We start from the raw sequence: 12,174 nt of genomic DNA on the forward strand, positions 1-12,174 counted from the left end.
CCACTGTTTAGGGTCCCCCCTAGACCGAGAAGATCAGACCCGCCCGGGTAAGGGCCCCGGGGCCTTTGTTAGGAAAGCCAGGACCCCAGCCCCCGGGGACAATAAGCGACACCCTTCCCGACTTCTCGCCCCGCCGTCCGGGGCTCCGGGCGGGTGGGAGAGGAGAGGGGGCCCGGCGGCGTCCCCGCTCTGCCCACTCTCGGTCTCGGAGAGTCGGCCTGTCCCGGCGCCGGGCCCTCCGGGCGGCCGCCCGGCTCTCCTCCCCCGTCGGTATGATGCAGCAGCAGTGCCGCAGGGACGGGGGACGAGCCGAGGCCCGGCCCCCTCCCCTCCCCAGCGCCCCTGGCTCGTCTGTCAGTCCCCACCCCACTCGAGGCCGGCGGCTCCCTCAACTCGCACCCACCGTTCCGAGGGGCCCCGGACTGTGGGCACTGTTTCCGAACCCTTTGGTGGGGATTCCTGGACTTTGGGGCTCTTGGAGAGACTTCCGGGCAGATCCGGAGGGAGGGAGGGTGGTTATCTCCGAGAAGAACAGGTAAGGGGAGTGCCCGCTCCTGGCATGTCAGCCCACGGGCTCTGCCCCTCCTGCTCGTGGTGGCGAGAAATGCCCCTGTAGCCCCAGGTTCCTGTGGGCTCTGCTCCCCTCCCAGAGTGGCAGGCTTATTTCACGGGAAGTCATTGGGGTGAAGGTGGTAGGGTCTTAGGGCCGTTCCTACTTCTGGTAGCAGTACCCCCCCAAGTGGACATCCTGGCTGAAAGCAGAGGTGACTCCGAGGAGAGCCTGGGGAAGGGGGGGATGCATTTAGGAGTCTGTGCAGTTCTTTGCCACACCCTGTGGGGCCTGAGAGTTCCTTCTCCTCCCCCTGCTGCATTGCACCATGGGTATCAAAGAGGGTTTTGAGTTTTGGGGACCTGGGGTGAGCTGCTGCCTCCTATAGACCCAGACTCTGATGAGCAGTAGAGCCAGGGCCTGAGTTAAGGCCTGGGAAGGACTAGGCCGTCTTTGGGTCAGGCCCTGAAGGACCATCCAGTCTCAGTGAGCCTAGGCCTTAGGGGGTATATCCTGATGCCAGGATTAAGCTCTGGGCACCGAGGTATGGAGGGGAGGTGGCAGTGTTCAGAGGTGCCTTGGACTCATACCAACACCCCCACCCCCATGTGTGCAGCCGTGTTGCCGCCCGCTGTGCTATGAGCAGTCAGAGCGCCGTCTCCACAAGAGTTTACAAATGAAAATGGAGGAAATGTCTTTGTCTGGCCTGGATAACAGCAAACTAGAGGTGAGGGCTCCCCCACGGGTGCCTCTAGTTCTTTCTCTTGATGTCTCTACGTTGTTGTAACTGACATCCAAACCAAAGAGGAATTTGGGTAGTCAGCCTTGTTCCTTAAAGGGAATAGGGCCAGCTGAAAAGGCCCAAGGATTCAGAAGAAAGAAGGCGAAGTCGAGATGGGGGAAATGGCAAAGAAAGCATTGTTTTTGGCCAGGGCCACTTGGCAAGAGGTTTGGTTGGTGAGGGTTGCTTTCAGTCCACGGGGCTGTGACTCTCGTGATGGTGGATGTTCTCCCCTACGCCCAGGCCATCGCTCAGGAGATATACGCTGACCTGGTCGAGGATTCTTGTTTGGGATTCTGCTTTGAGGTACACCGGGCTGTCAAGTGTGGCTACTTCTTCCTGGACGACACGGATCCTGATAGCATGAAGGATTTTGGTGAGCTTCAGGGTTGAAGGAGAGCAGTCCCGGTAGTGCGTGGAGGTTCCTCTGGAAGTCACATCACATGTAGAGCCTGGAGCTCCTGTGAGCTTAGGCAGGGAGTTGGAAGAGGCCATGGGTGGGAATGCCCGCCCTGATCGCCACGCCTCTCCTGTCCCCAGAGATCGTGGACCAGCCGGGGTTGGACATCTTTGGACAGGTTTTCAACCAGTGGAAGAGCAAGGAGTGTGTTTGCCCCAATTGCAGCCGCAGCATTGCCGCTTCCCGCTTTGCTCCCCATCTGGAGAAGTGCCTAGGAATGGGTCGGAACAGCAGCCGAATCGCCAACCGCCGGTGAGGGCTTCTCCTCCTGGTAAAACCAGAGCTGCTCATCATTTGCAGCTTGTAACATGGTGTAGTCCCTTGGGAGCATTTGTTAGGGTACAGAGGGTGGGTGGGTCATGCTTGGCCCCAGGTGCTCCACTATCTAGAGGTAAGAGAGAGGTGGCAGCCTTTGCCTTTCTCTTCCCTACCTTTGTCAGGATTGCCAATAGCAACAGCATGAACAAGTCTGAGAGTGACCAAGAGGATAATGATGACATCAATGACAACGACTGGTCCTATGGCTCAGAGAAAAAAGGTGTTTGGGGATCTGGGGAAACTTGGAGGGCATTGGGGGTAAGATGGGCCAGAGGGAATTGGGTAACAAAACTACATTTTGTTATCTTGAATGAGGGCAGAGAATGTAGTGTTGTACTTTTCTTTCGGTGCCCTTAGATTGGGAACTTAAAGTGACCCTGCCCTTTATCCTTTTGTCCTACACAGCCAAGAAGAGAAAATCAGACAAGGTGAGAGCCGGGGCAAGCATGAGGGAAATTTGGGCGAAGGACAGATACCCTCCCCTTTGGGCAGGGAGTCCTCGGGTATCTTGACTCAAGTCTGAGGTCATTGGGTACCTCTGGGTTCTGGGATGAGGGTGTCTGTGGTGGGCAGGAGGGCAGCAGAGGCCTTGGGAGGATGGGGGTGGAAATGGGTAGAAAGAGTAGAAATTTGAGGATGTTTCTTTGTCAAATCTTTTTTCCTTCCCTGGGTTCTCGGCTCCCCCTTATCGTTACCCTTTCCCCAAAGCTATGGTATCTCCCATTCCAGAACCCCAATTCCCCTCGAAGATCCAAGTCTTTAAAACACAAAAATGGTAAGTGGGGCTGTAATAACTTTAGTGATTCTAGCTGTGTTTTCTGGGATTCATTGCTGGGAGGTGGGAGGTGGGAGGCTTGGGGGATGGGTGTCGAGGGAGGGCCTGTGATCCTTCTGTCACCCCCACTTCCTCTCTGGTTATTTTCAGGGTTCTCTGTCTGTACCTCTGCATCAAACACCCTTCCCCTTCTTTTTTCTTCTTCAGGGGAACTTAGCAATTCGGATCCTTTTAAGGTGAGTGAGTAGGGGCTGCCCCTCTTAGGTTCCCTCTCATTTTCCTTGTTGTGGGTTGGGTGGGATTTAGACAAGTGGGGATCAGAATGCTGACAGCCAGAAGCGATCAATGGGGTATTTAGATCTTTATGTTCTTTCTGGGCCCCAGCCCCTTACCATGTGCAGGCGGGATGGAAGGAATTATTGAAAAACTGCTGGGAAGTCTTAAGCCTTCCTTACTGAGAAAGGGTTGAGAGGGACTGGTCTGCACCCCATCCCCACCCTCTTTTCTTTGGCTGCTGCTTCTCTAACCTGTACCTCTGGTTCTCCCCCAGTATAACAGCTCAACTGGGATCAGCTACGAGACCTTGGGACCGGAGGAGCTTCGTAGCCTGCTCACCACGGTGAGGAACCAGGGAAGGGGAGGCCTTTGGGAGTGGGCTGAAGCCACAGGCAGTGGTCAAGGCCCTGGAGAAAGCTGGTGACATAGCAATCAGGCCATATAGTTCTTTCTCTGGAATTGGGTTTCCTGGCCGATGGTGGTCTGGGACCGTCTGCTCTGGACACCTGGGGGCCATTTCTGCATGTGCAATCTAGCATTTATATAGAAGAAAACATCTAGTGTCTAGAGTAGGTTCTCCTCCATCCCTCCTTTCAGCTTATATTCCTCTTCCAGCAATGTGGGGTGATTTCTGAACACACCAAGAAGATGTGCACAAGGTGAGCTCAGAACCTAGAAAGGGGGCCAGGGGCCCTCCTGCACTCACCCTGGGCATGGGTTGGGAGTACCCCTGGACTTGAGCAATGGGACTCCCACCCTTCTCCTCCCTCCTCTAATGATCAGGCCTTAGGCCACAATCTGGGGGCTCTCTGTTCATCCCTTCCCTATTGTCCGCCCTCCCACCTCTGATGAGGGAGGGGCTTCACCTTAGACCCTTCCTGCCTTGTCAGGGTCTGATCATTCTCTCCCTACCAGGTCCCTCCGCTGCCCCCAGCATACGGATGAGCAGCGGCGAGCCGTGCGGATTTACTTCCTTGGACCCTCCGCGTAAGTGACCTTCCAAGAGGGGTTGTGGGTTTTGAAAGGTTAGGATAATTGGTGTCTGTAAAACTCTTCTCTGGCCCATTCCCTTTCCAGCGTCCTTCCAGAGGTCGAGAGTTCCCTGGATAATGACAGCTTTGACATGACTGACAGCCAGGCCCTGATCAGCCGGCTTCAGTGGGATGGCTCCTCTGACCTCTCACCCTCTGATTCAGGCTCCTCCAAGACGAGTGAGAATCAGGGGTGGGGTCTAGGTAGGTGATCCAGCTGGGTCCAAAGCAAAGGAGTGGGGGCATTTTGTGTTCTCCTGCTACAACCTTGCCCTCATTCCTTGTGCCTCTTTCTCTTCAGGTACCAACAGCTCTGAGTCACGGAAAACCAAGAAAAAGAAATCCCATCTGAGCCTGGTAGGGACTGCCTCCGGCCTGGGCTCTAACAAGAAGAAAAAGCCAAAGCCACCGGCACCCCCAACACCCAGCATCTACGATGACATCAACTGACTTGGGTGCAAGGGATAGCCTTTGGCTAAGCAGAGCCCTCTCTCCCGACCCCCACCCAGGTGGCATAGCCTGGCAAATGGACGGCTGTTGGGGGTCTGGGCTTGGGAAGCTTGGTGGGCCAGGCAGGCAGAGGATCCAATTATGCGCCCCTGGGGGGTGTCAGGATCCTCTGCGATGGAGTACGACCCTCGGCATGCAGGACTCAGACCTGGACATACTATGCCTTGGACATAAGTTTGGTGGGGAGGCGGTTTTCATATTTATTCTGTGAGTTACTGGATGTCCAGCTAGGCCAGGGGCCTGACCTGGGCACTCTGCCAGGGCACTGCCTGCCCCCAACCCAGGAACTGGACTAAGCCGTGCCGAGGAGCATTGTGGCTACCTGGGAGGCTGTGGGTTAGAAGCTGAGCCTGGAGGGGGCCTCCCGCAGCTGCCCTCAGCAATGTGAATGGGTCCGGTGCTTGGAGCTGAGGGGCAGGGCTGGGCATGTCCTGTCTGTGTGCAGAATCCTATCAAATGCCCCAAATCCCAGGGGTAGGCAGGCACAGTGAGCTGTCTGCTGAGGTAGGCGTCCAGAACTGCCGCTGCCTTCCCTGCCCCTCACAGGGGCAGCCCTTTCCCCTCAGTCCCCATGGGCCTCCTCAGCAGCAGGAGCTGTCCTTTTGTTGTTGGGTGCCAGGAAAGGGCCTCCAGCCTCTACAGCTTCAAAGACTGGGCAAGGGGAGGGAGGAAGAGGGAGCTGTGTATCAAAATGACTCCCCCTACCTTTTCTCCCTGATCCAGGGCTGGTGAGGAGTGGGGCCCCAAGGTGAGAGGGAACGGTGCTGCTTTATTTGAAATGTTTTCTTACCTCATTCCCTGCCCCAGGAAGGGGCTCAGCCTCACCCTCCTGGGGTGGCCCCATGTTCCTCCTGCCTACCCTGCCCCATTGGCCTTCCAGGGCAGCCCATGTTCCCAACTGCTGCTTGCTACCCCCTCTCTTTCACCTTGACCAGCTTCAGTTCCTCTCTCGATGCTCCTGCCTCCAAAGCCTGCCCTGTTTCCCCTTCCTTAGCCGCTTTTAAGTTATTTATTCTGTACTTGTGGTTTGGGGCTCTGAGGAAAATCCTGATCTTTTACCTCTTCCCCTTTGCTAGGAGTGGGGTGGGAAGAGGGTGGTCTCTGTGCTCTGGGTTATCAGTAGAGGGGAAGGGGTATCATGTCGAGGCATCGCCCTTCTGTGGACTGTCATGCCAGTGTGCCCGCCTACCTGGTCTACATCCTGAAGAGATGTACAATCCCACCTCCATGCAGGCACCATCATTCCCAGGAGCTGAGTTGGGGGAATGTAGACTGGGCTGGGAGCAGAGCTGACTGACACGGGTGGAGTTGACCCTAAGCCAAGTTCTCTGGCATTTGCTGGATGTGTCCCCTGCCCTCCTCCCAGGAGGAGTTATCCCACATTGGGTAGCTAGTACCCAGGACTTGTTGGACTGATTTGGGTTAGGGATCCTAGAGGGTTAAGGGAGCAACATAGATGGGGTTATAGTACCCTGTCTGGAACCCCAACCTCCCCCTGGGGTGGTTCTACTTGTGGCTGATGCCTGGTTGCAAATTTGTTTTTAACCCGAGAATTGTGATTATTTTTTAAGAAGCCAAACAAATTTTCAGGAGTTAGAATAAATTCTGGGGCCTGGGCTCCTCTGTTCTTGACACCCTACCCCCACCCCCCATTCCCCGCCCCCAGTCTTCTCCCTCTAAGGGGAAGCCAGAGGTAAAGGAGGATCTCAGCCAGCCTCCAGCCTGCTTCCAAATGACGTCCTGGAAGTAGGTTGAAGGTGAAGGGAGGAAGGCCAGGGGCCATTCTCCCTTCTGAGAGGCAGCTGCAGTTCAGGCCCTAATATACCCTTTCCCCTCTGGCCTCTCCCATTCTCCCCTTCTGGTTGGAGGAGAGAGAAGTGGGAAGTAGTTTGGGAACGGGTTTGTCCACATCCACTTCCCTATTGTTCCTCAGGCCGCCTTAGGACAGAGCCCCCTGCCCAGCCTGGGTGAGAGATGGGCTTGGTCCAACAGGGACCCTGAGAGAACAAATCCCTATCCCTTTCCTTCCCAGGAGAGTATGCCCCCCTACCATGTAGTTGAACAGGGGCTAAGAGCTCCCCAGTCCCCTCCCTCTAACAGCAGGCTGTGTGGGTTTCAATTCCCATCCTTCCCACCCTGGCTAGGTGTCGTCCACCCTGTATCCTATCATGTGTCTGAGTGTGTGTGGGGGGGTTCTGTACTAATTTCCATGGCCGGTGGCTTTTCCTTCCATGCATCACTCCCCCCCGCATGCCCAGGGGCCACCCGCCTGGCATTACCGCATGCTGGGGTCATTGGGGGAGGGGGGTGGGGGCTCACGCTGTCCTGTGGTCTTGAGATTTTTATTTTTGCATATGTAATCCATCTTGTACAGGTAGCTAACTTTGTAAACGCTGTGTATTTCCCCTGCCCCTCATGGCTGCTGGTGTAAATAAACTGCATCTCCCGTTGGTAGCTGGGCCTACCCACCCTCATTACCATGTTGCTGGAGGCAGAGCAAAGCCATTCTCTCAATGTCACAAAAGGAAGCTCCATAGCCACAAAATGGAACTTTATTCAGTCACAGACACTGGCCCTCCATCCAACAGCCCCAGAGACAAGGGCCCGGGGCACAGTGCTCCATACCCAGAGCTCCTTGGAGCTGGGCAGTGCAGGTCACTGGCTGAGAGCCAGAGCCGGTTCTTGCTTACAGCCTTAGGCCTAGGGTAGCAGCAGCTGTGGCTTGGCCTCTCCCAATGCTGGGGGCTTGGCTTTGTGCCCCAATCCCCTTCCTGACAGAGCTCTATAAAGGACTATTAAAAAAAAAAAAAAGAATACAAGCAAAGTGCTTTGAAAAAAGGGAGAACACTGGAAACTGTCCAGAACATGGAGAACACTCTATTCCTGCTACAGGGGTAGAGGGAGAAGGGAGAGGGCAGGGCAGCTAGGTGCCTATAGGACAAGCTGACACAACCTTCATTCCTGCCTGTGTGATTTCAGTCAGAAGATGGATATTCCACTAAACTGAAAGACACCCCAGGCTCCCTACAGAATTATGCTGGGGCCACGCTACACTGCCCTGGCAGGCGGCCCTGAATGCTGAGGAACAAACATGCAGGACAATGGGAAGAGTTAGGGTCACAGGAGGAAATCCTGAGCCCAGGCTCCCCACTGAGCTGGGCCACCAGGGTGGCTCTGAACTTCAGGACCCTAAAAAAGGAAGATGACACCCTCGTTTCTACCTGAGTTGTGCTTGCACAGAGGGGATCTCTCTACCCTCGTGGACATGAAGGAGAGGCCCCACACCGGCCTCCTTTGTCCTGTGGAAGAGGACCCAACATATCCTTTCCACCCCTCCCTCCCAGGCCCTTGGGCCCAGCTCTGGCCAGGAAAGGGGGAGGCTATAAAGGAGGAAGACCATGCCTTTCATTTTTCTCCCTATGTCCTTATCGTCCATACATCCCAAATACTAGGAAGCTGAAGAAGACAGTGACCCCAACCAGGGAGACAGTGGCAGGTGCTGTGAAGAACTGGCGGTAATTGATACGGAAGTACCAGACCACACCCAACAGCACCACAAACACAGGCACCATGAGGCTGCCCACACTGACACCGAGGCTGGGGGGCTCAGTGACTGAGGGGGCCAGGGAGGCTGAGGGGCCTGGAACAGCTGACCCTGGAGGTGAGCGGTGGCAGTGAATCACACAGTTGTTGGTAATGTTCAGGGAACGAAGTGTGCGGGCTGGGTCCTGCAGCAGGCGGCCCTGGTAGATCAGTTTCATCTGGCTCTCTTGTCCAGGGAAGTATTTACTGTTAAGATGAAAGAAGGAAAGAAGCAAGAATGAGAAGACACACAGGTCTGAACTAACAAAGCAGGGCAATGGGGAAAAAATTGGGGACATGGCTTATTAAAAGTCTCCCACTTTTCAGCTCACTCACCTCTTTAGTGTACCCACAGTATCTTCCGGCCTGGCCACAGCCAGCTCCTCCGTGTCATTGAGGAATTTGAGCCGCACATTGATGAGGCCAGGGCTGGAAAGCAGGCAGGTGCTATCCTCAGATCTCACAGGGGCTTCTGGACCGCTGCTCTCTGGGCCCACTTGTCTTTTGGGCAGGCCTTGGATGTCAAGCAGATGCTCAAGGTTGGGCTCAATACCACCTCCAGCTCCAGGATCCCCTGTAGAGTCTCTACCACCTTCTCCAGCCTCTTCAGCCTTCTCATCATTACCCTCTGATGGATGGGGGAGTTCATTTGGCTCTGGGGTGCCTTGGCCCGCCACCAGATGGTCCACATGCCCCAGGTGGAGGACGGATGTGTCGCCAGTTGACATAATAGTGCCTAGGAGCTGGTTGTTACTGCTGTCTGCTACGTAGGTAGAAAGCCAAGCTAGGACCAAGGCTAGAATCAGCACCACCACACCTGCCACCACAGTCACCTCATTACCCACACCCTCAATAAGGGTGACATCAGAGAGTCCCATGGCCTGGCTGCTGACGGGGTCCACACTGCAGGAACAAAGGGGGATAACATCAGCAGGGCCTGTGGGGTTGCAGCCAGGTTTCTTTTTATTTTTTTTAATCCTCATCCGAGGATATTTTTCCACTGATTTTTAGAGAGAGTGGAAGAGAGGAAAAGACAGAAACATCGATGTGAGAGAAACACATGAATTGGTTACCTCCTGCACGTGCCCCAACCCGGGCCCAGGCCAGGAAGGAGCCTACAACCGAGGTACGTGCCCTTGACTGGAATCGAACTCGGGACCCTTCGGTCCACAGGCTGACGCTCTATCCACTGAGCCAAACTGGCTAGGGCATAATCAGTTTCTAGTTCGTTTAGCTTCTAACTAACCCAGCCCTGAAAGAAAATGGAGCTCATTGTCCTGCAGAAGGGGAAACAAACCTTCCTAACTCTGAACTCCCAACCTAAAGCGAAGGACTTACCCTTTATCTCTATTGTGAAACTCAAGTTCCACACCCTTCCTCTCTCACAATCCAACCACCCAATGAACATGGATCATAAGGAAAACCTTACAGCTTTGTTGCTGTTGCAATTGCTTGTTGCTTTTTTGGTAGCTGGGGAAAACATTTGCTTCTTTGAGCCCTGAGTTTCTCTAGGACTTCTATCACTTAGTCAAGCAACTGTGCCTCTTTGAAGAGCCTCCACGATGGCCTCAGAGAGACCAAGTAGCCTATATTTTATTTTGGAGCCCATTTGGAGGCATACTGCAACCACTCTTGCCAGAGTACCTCATTTAAAACCCCATCTCAAAAAAAGAAAGAAAATAAAAGAACCTATCTTACGGTCACATATCTAGGTCTAGATGTCAAGAGCCAAAGAAAATCAATTTATCATCAAAAGCAGAGTCAGCCCAACCGATAGGCTCAGCGGTTGAGTGTCAACCCATGAATCAGGTGGTCACGGTCAGGGCACATGCCCAGGTTGCGGGCTCGATCCCCAGGAGCATGTAGGAGGCAGCCAATCGATGATTCTCTCATCACTGATGTTTCTCTCTCCCTTCCTCCCTCTGAAATCAATAAAAACATATTTTTTAAAAAGCCATAGTCAGATCTCCCCAAAGGGACAAAAGAGTCAGAAAACCCCACAGGCCCTACAGAGGGAGGTTATCAGCAAACACTATACAGTAGGCACTGTGTCTGCTTCCTATGAAACTTTCCTGGCAAGCTCTGGGGAGCAAAGTAGGACAGACCTCAGACATACCACCCGACTGGATCCCTACAGGCTCACAACTAAAATGCCACTACCAGAGTAGAACAGATTTGGAAAACTCCCCAAATAGCTGTCTCAATCCACACCTCAATCTCTTTTCCTATTGTGTAGGTTCTCCCTCAGCAGTTTCTTAGAAAGGCAAGGATCACGGTTTGCCCCTTGGAGTACCTACTCTTTCCCCTGGAGAATCTGCTGCTTTCACAGTTGTCCCTGGGCAAATCCAGTCTAATGACTATTCTCACAGCAACTATAAGACTCATATGCATCTATCTGTCCATCGCTCTCTGCTAGACTCCTGGAAGGCAAGGATTACATGGATTTCTCTAGGTGCCGTAGTGCCCAGCATGTCATAGTAGCTGCTCAAAAAATATGTGTGGAATGTATCAGCGTCTGCCCAGTTTCCACATTCTTATTTATACATGAGCCCTGGAGTCAGGGAAAAACCCACTAATTTATAATCCTGGTCTTGCCCCTTCCTAGCGCTGTAATTTCAGACAACTTTCTCAGAACCTCCACTTTCTCGTAAGTAAAATGGGGTTAAAAACAGTACCTACCTGCCCTGGCTGGGTGGCTCAGCTGGTTGGAGCGCCCTCCCTTACACCAGAAGGTTGTGGGTTCGATTCCCAGTCAGGGCACATAACTAGGTTGCAGGTCCGATCTCTGGTTGGGGCCGTAGGGGAGGCAACCCATCGATGTTCCTCTCGATGTTTCTTTCTCTTTCCCTTCCTCTCTCTCTAAAAATCAATAAAAACATATCCTCAGGTGAGGATTATTTTAAAAAAAACAACAAACCTGATCCCATTATTGCCCTGCTAAAAACAGTACCTACCTCATCAAGTTGTTTTAAAGATGACGGGAAATTATCGAAGCAAAATACTTAGCAGAGTGCCTGGCACAGGCACATTGCAACTGTTCAGTAAATAAATAGTAGTAATTATTTATCACTCCCACAACTAACCCCTGATGGTGAGAAGGTTAACGTCATTAACCCCGATTTACAGAAAAGGAAACTGTGGCGAAGAGGCGAAAAAGACAGGCACTGACACAGGAAACTTTCGTGGGCAGGGGGCCGGGCAGACCCGGGTCCTCCGCTCAGAAGCCTTCGCCCCCTGCTCAGCCGGGGAGCGACCCTGCCGGCCGGTGAGGGGGCGTCCCCTGCCTTTTCTCGAAGCGAAGGCTCCGCGTTTGCGCGGTCCTATTCCCGCGGCACTGGAGAGGGTTCCGCGGGCCCACCCGAGCCGAAAGGTTGCCTGGTCCCAGCCGCCGAGCCCAAGCCCACGTCTCCTGGCCGGTGAGGGGCAAAATCGGGTGAGTGGGTCACAAACCATCCACACCCCTCAAACTTCGGGGCGGGGCCGGGGGGCTGGGGGCGGGGCTTGTGTACGCGGGGAGTCATGGGAAATTAAGAAGGGATTGGACCGGTACTGTGCCAAGATAGGGAAAGAGGACCTCACCTGAAACGGCCAGACCAAGTATTCTGACTTCTCTAGGGCGGCCGATAGACTCACCTTTCCGTAGGGGCCGGGGAAGGGACTGGCTACCCCCGATTCTGTCCAGGGTCCAGTCTCTTCCGGCTTCTCCCGGAAGCTGTTAGAACCAGAGACAGGAAGTCCCGCCTCCTCGCCTTGCACTGATGACGCAAAAGCTACGTAAGGCGGGCTGGCGTAAACGTATTCTTTAAAAGGGACAGGTTTCTCAGCGGAAGGAGGGGCGGAGTCATTGTTAGCGGGATCTTGGCCCTCCCGAGGCAGGGCCACGCCTAGTGG

At 54.1% G+C, this 12,174-nt stretch overlaps 2 protein-coding genes across 10 annotated transcripts; one reads left to right on the forward strand and one right to left on the reverse strand.

Moving 5' to 3' along the window:
- Positions 1 to 280: 280 nt before the first annotated feature.
- Positions 281 to 7,155, forward strand: ATXN7L3 (ataxin 7 like 3). 5 transcript variants are annotated; one of them, XM_023756850.1, is made up of 13 exons: positions 281 to 764; positions 1,167 to 1,277; positions 1,575 to 1,707; positions 1,872 to 2,043; positions 2,232 to 2,329; positions 2,515 to 2,537; positions 2,818 to 2,884; positions 3,035 to 3,120; positions 3,435 to 3,503; positions 3,776 to 3,819; positions 4,076 to 4,147; positions 4,238 to 4,395; positions 4,493 to 7,155. In XM_023756850.1, exons 2-13 carry the CDS (start codon positions 1,227 to 1,229, stop codon positions 4,639 to 4,641), a joined length of 1,122 nt encoding a protein of 373 aa, XP_023612618.1. In that variant the 5' UTR covers positions 281 to 764; positions 1,167 to 1,226; the 3' UTR covers positions 4,642 to 7,155. The 5 variants fall into 5 exon arrangements, with proteins under 5 accessions (XP_023612618.1, XP_006092334.1, XP_023612619.1 ...); XM_006092272.3 differs by having other exon boundaries at positions 281 to 535; XM_023756851.1 differs by having other exon boundaries at positions 282 to 1,277; positions 2,839 to 2,884.
- An 82-nt stretch (positions 7,156 to 7,237) lies between these two features.
- TMUB2 (transmembrane and ubiquitin like domain containing 2) lies at positions 7,238 to 12,037 on the reverse strand. 5 transcript variants are annotated; one of them, XM_006092277.3, is made up of 3 exons: positions 11,917 to 12,037; positions 8,620 to 9,186; positions 7,238 to 8,490 (listed from the first exon to the last, which is right to left on the reverse strand). In XM_006092277.3, the coding sequence occupies exons 2-3, from the start codon at positions 9,159 to 9,161 to the stop codon at positions 8,127 to 8,129; spliced, it is 906 nt and encodes a 301-aa protein (XP_006092339.1). In that variant the 5' UTR covers positions 9,162 to 9,186; positions 11,917 to 12,037; the 3' UTR covers positions 7,238 to 8,126. The 5 variants fall into 5 exon arrangements, with proteins under 5 accessions (XP_006092339.1, XP_014314267.1, XP_023612622.1 ...); XM_014458781.2 differs by having other exon boundaries at positions 11,863 to 12,017; XM_023756854.1 differs by having other exon boundaries at positions 8,620 to 9,283; positions 11,863 to 11,976.
- Between the last annotated feature and the right edge of the window lie 137 nt (positions 12,038 to 12,174).

Source organism: Myotis lucifugus, unplaced genomic scaffold (assembly GCF_000147115.1).
Source record: "Myotis lucifugus unplaced genomic scaffold, Myoluc2.0 scaffold_100, whole genome shotgun sequence".
Taxonomy (NCBI): domain Eukaryota; kingdom Metazoa; phylum Chordata; class Mammalia; order Chiroptera; family Vespertilionidae; genus Myotis; species Myotis lucifugus.

Excerpts from the sequence above, each read along its gene's own strand:
- ATXN7L3 (XM_023756850.1), top strand. The coding sequence starts at position 1,227 with ATGAAAATGGAGGAAATGTCTTTGTCTGGCCTGGATAACAGCAAACTA. Across the intron at positions 2,330-2,514 it reads CTATGGCTCAGAGAAAAAAG|CCAAGAAGAGAAAATCAGAC; the intron begins GTGTTTGGGGAT and ends TGTCCTACACAG. Across the intron at positions 2,538-2,817 it reads AGAAGAGAAAATCAGACAAG|CTATGGTATCTCCCATTCCA; the intron begins GTGAGAGCCGGG and ends CTTTCCCCAAAG.
- TMUB2 (XM_023756854.1), bottom strand. The coding sequence starts at position 9,266 with ATGAGGATTAAAAAAAATAAAAAGAAACCTGGCTGCAACCCCACAGGC. Across the intron at positions 8,491-8,619 it reads ACTGTGGGTACACTAAAGAG|TAAATACTTCCCTGGACAAG; the intron begins GTGAGTGAGCTG and ends TCATCTTAACAG.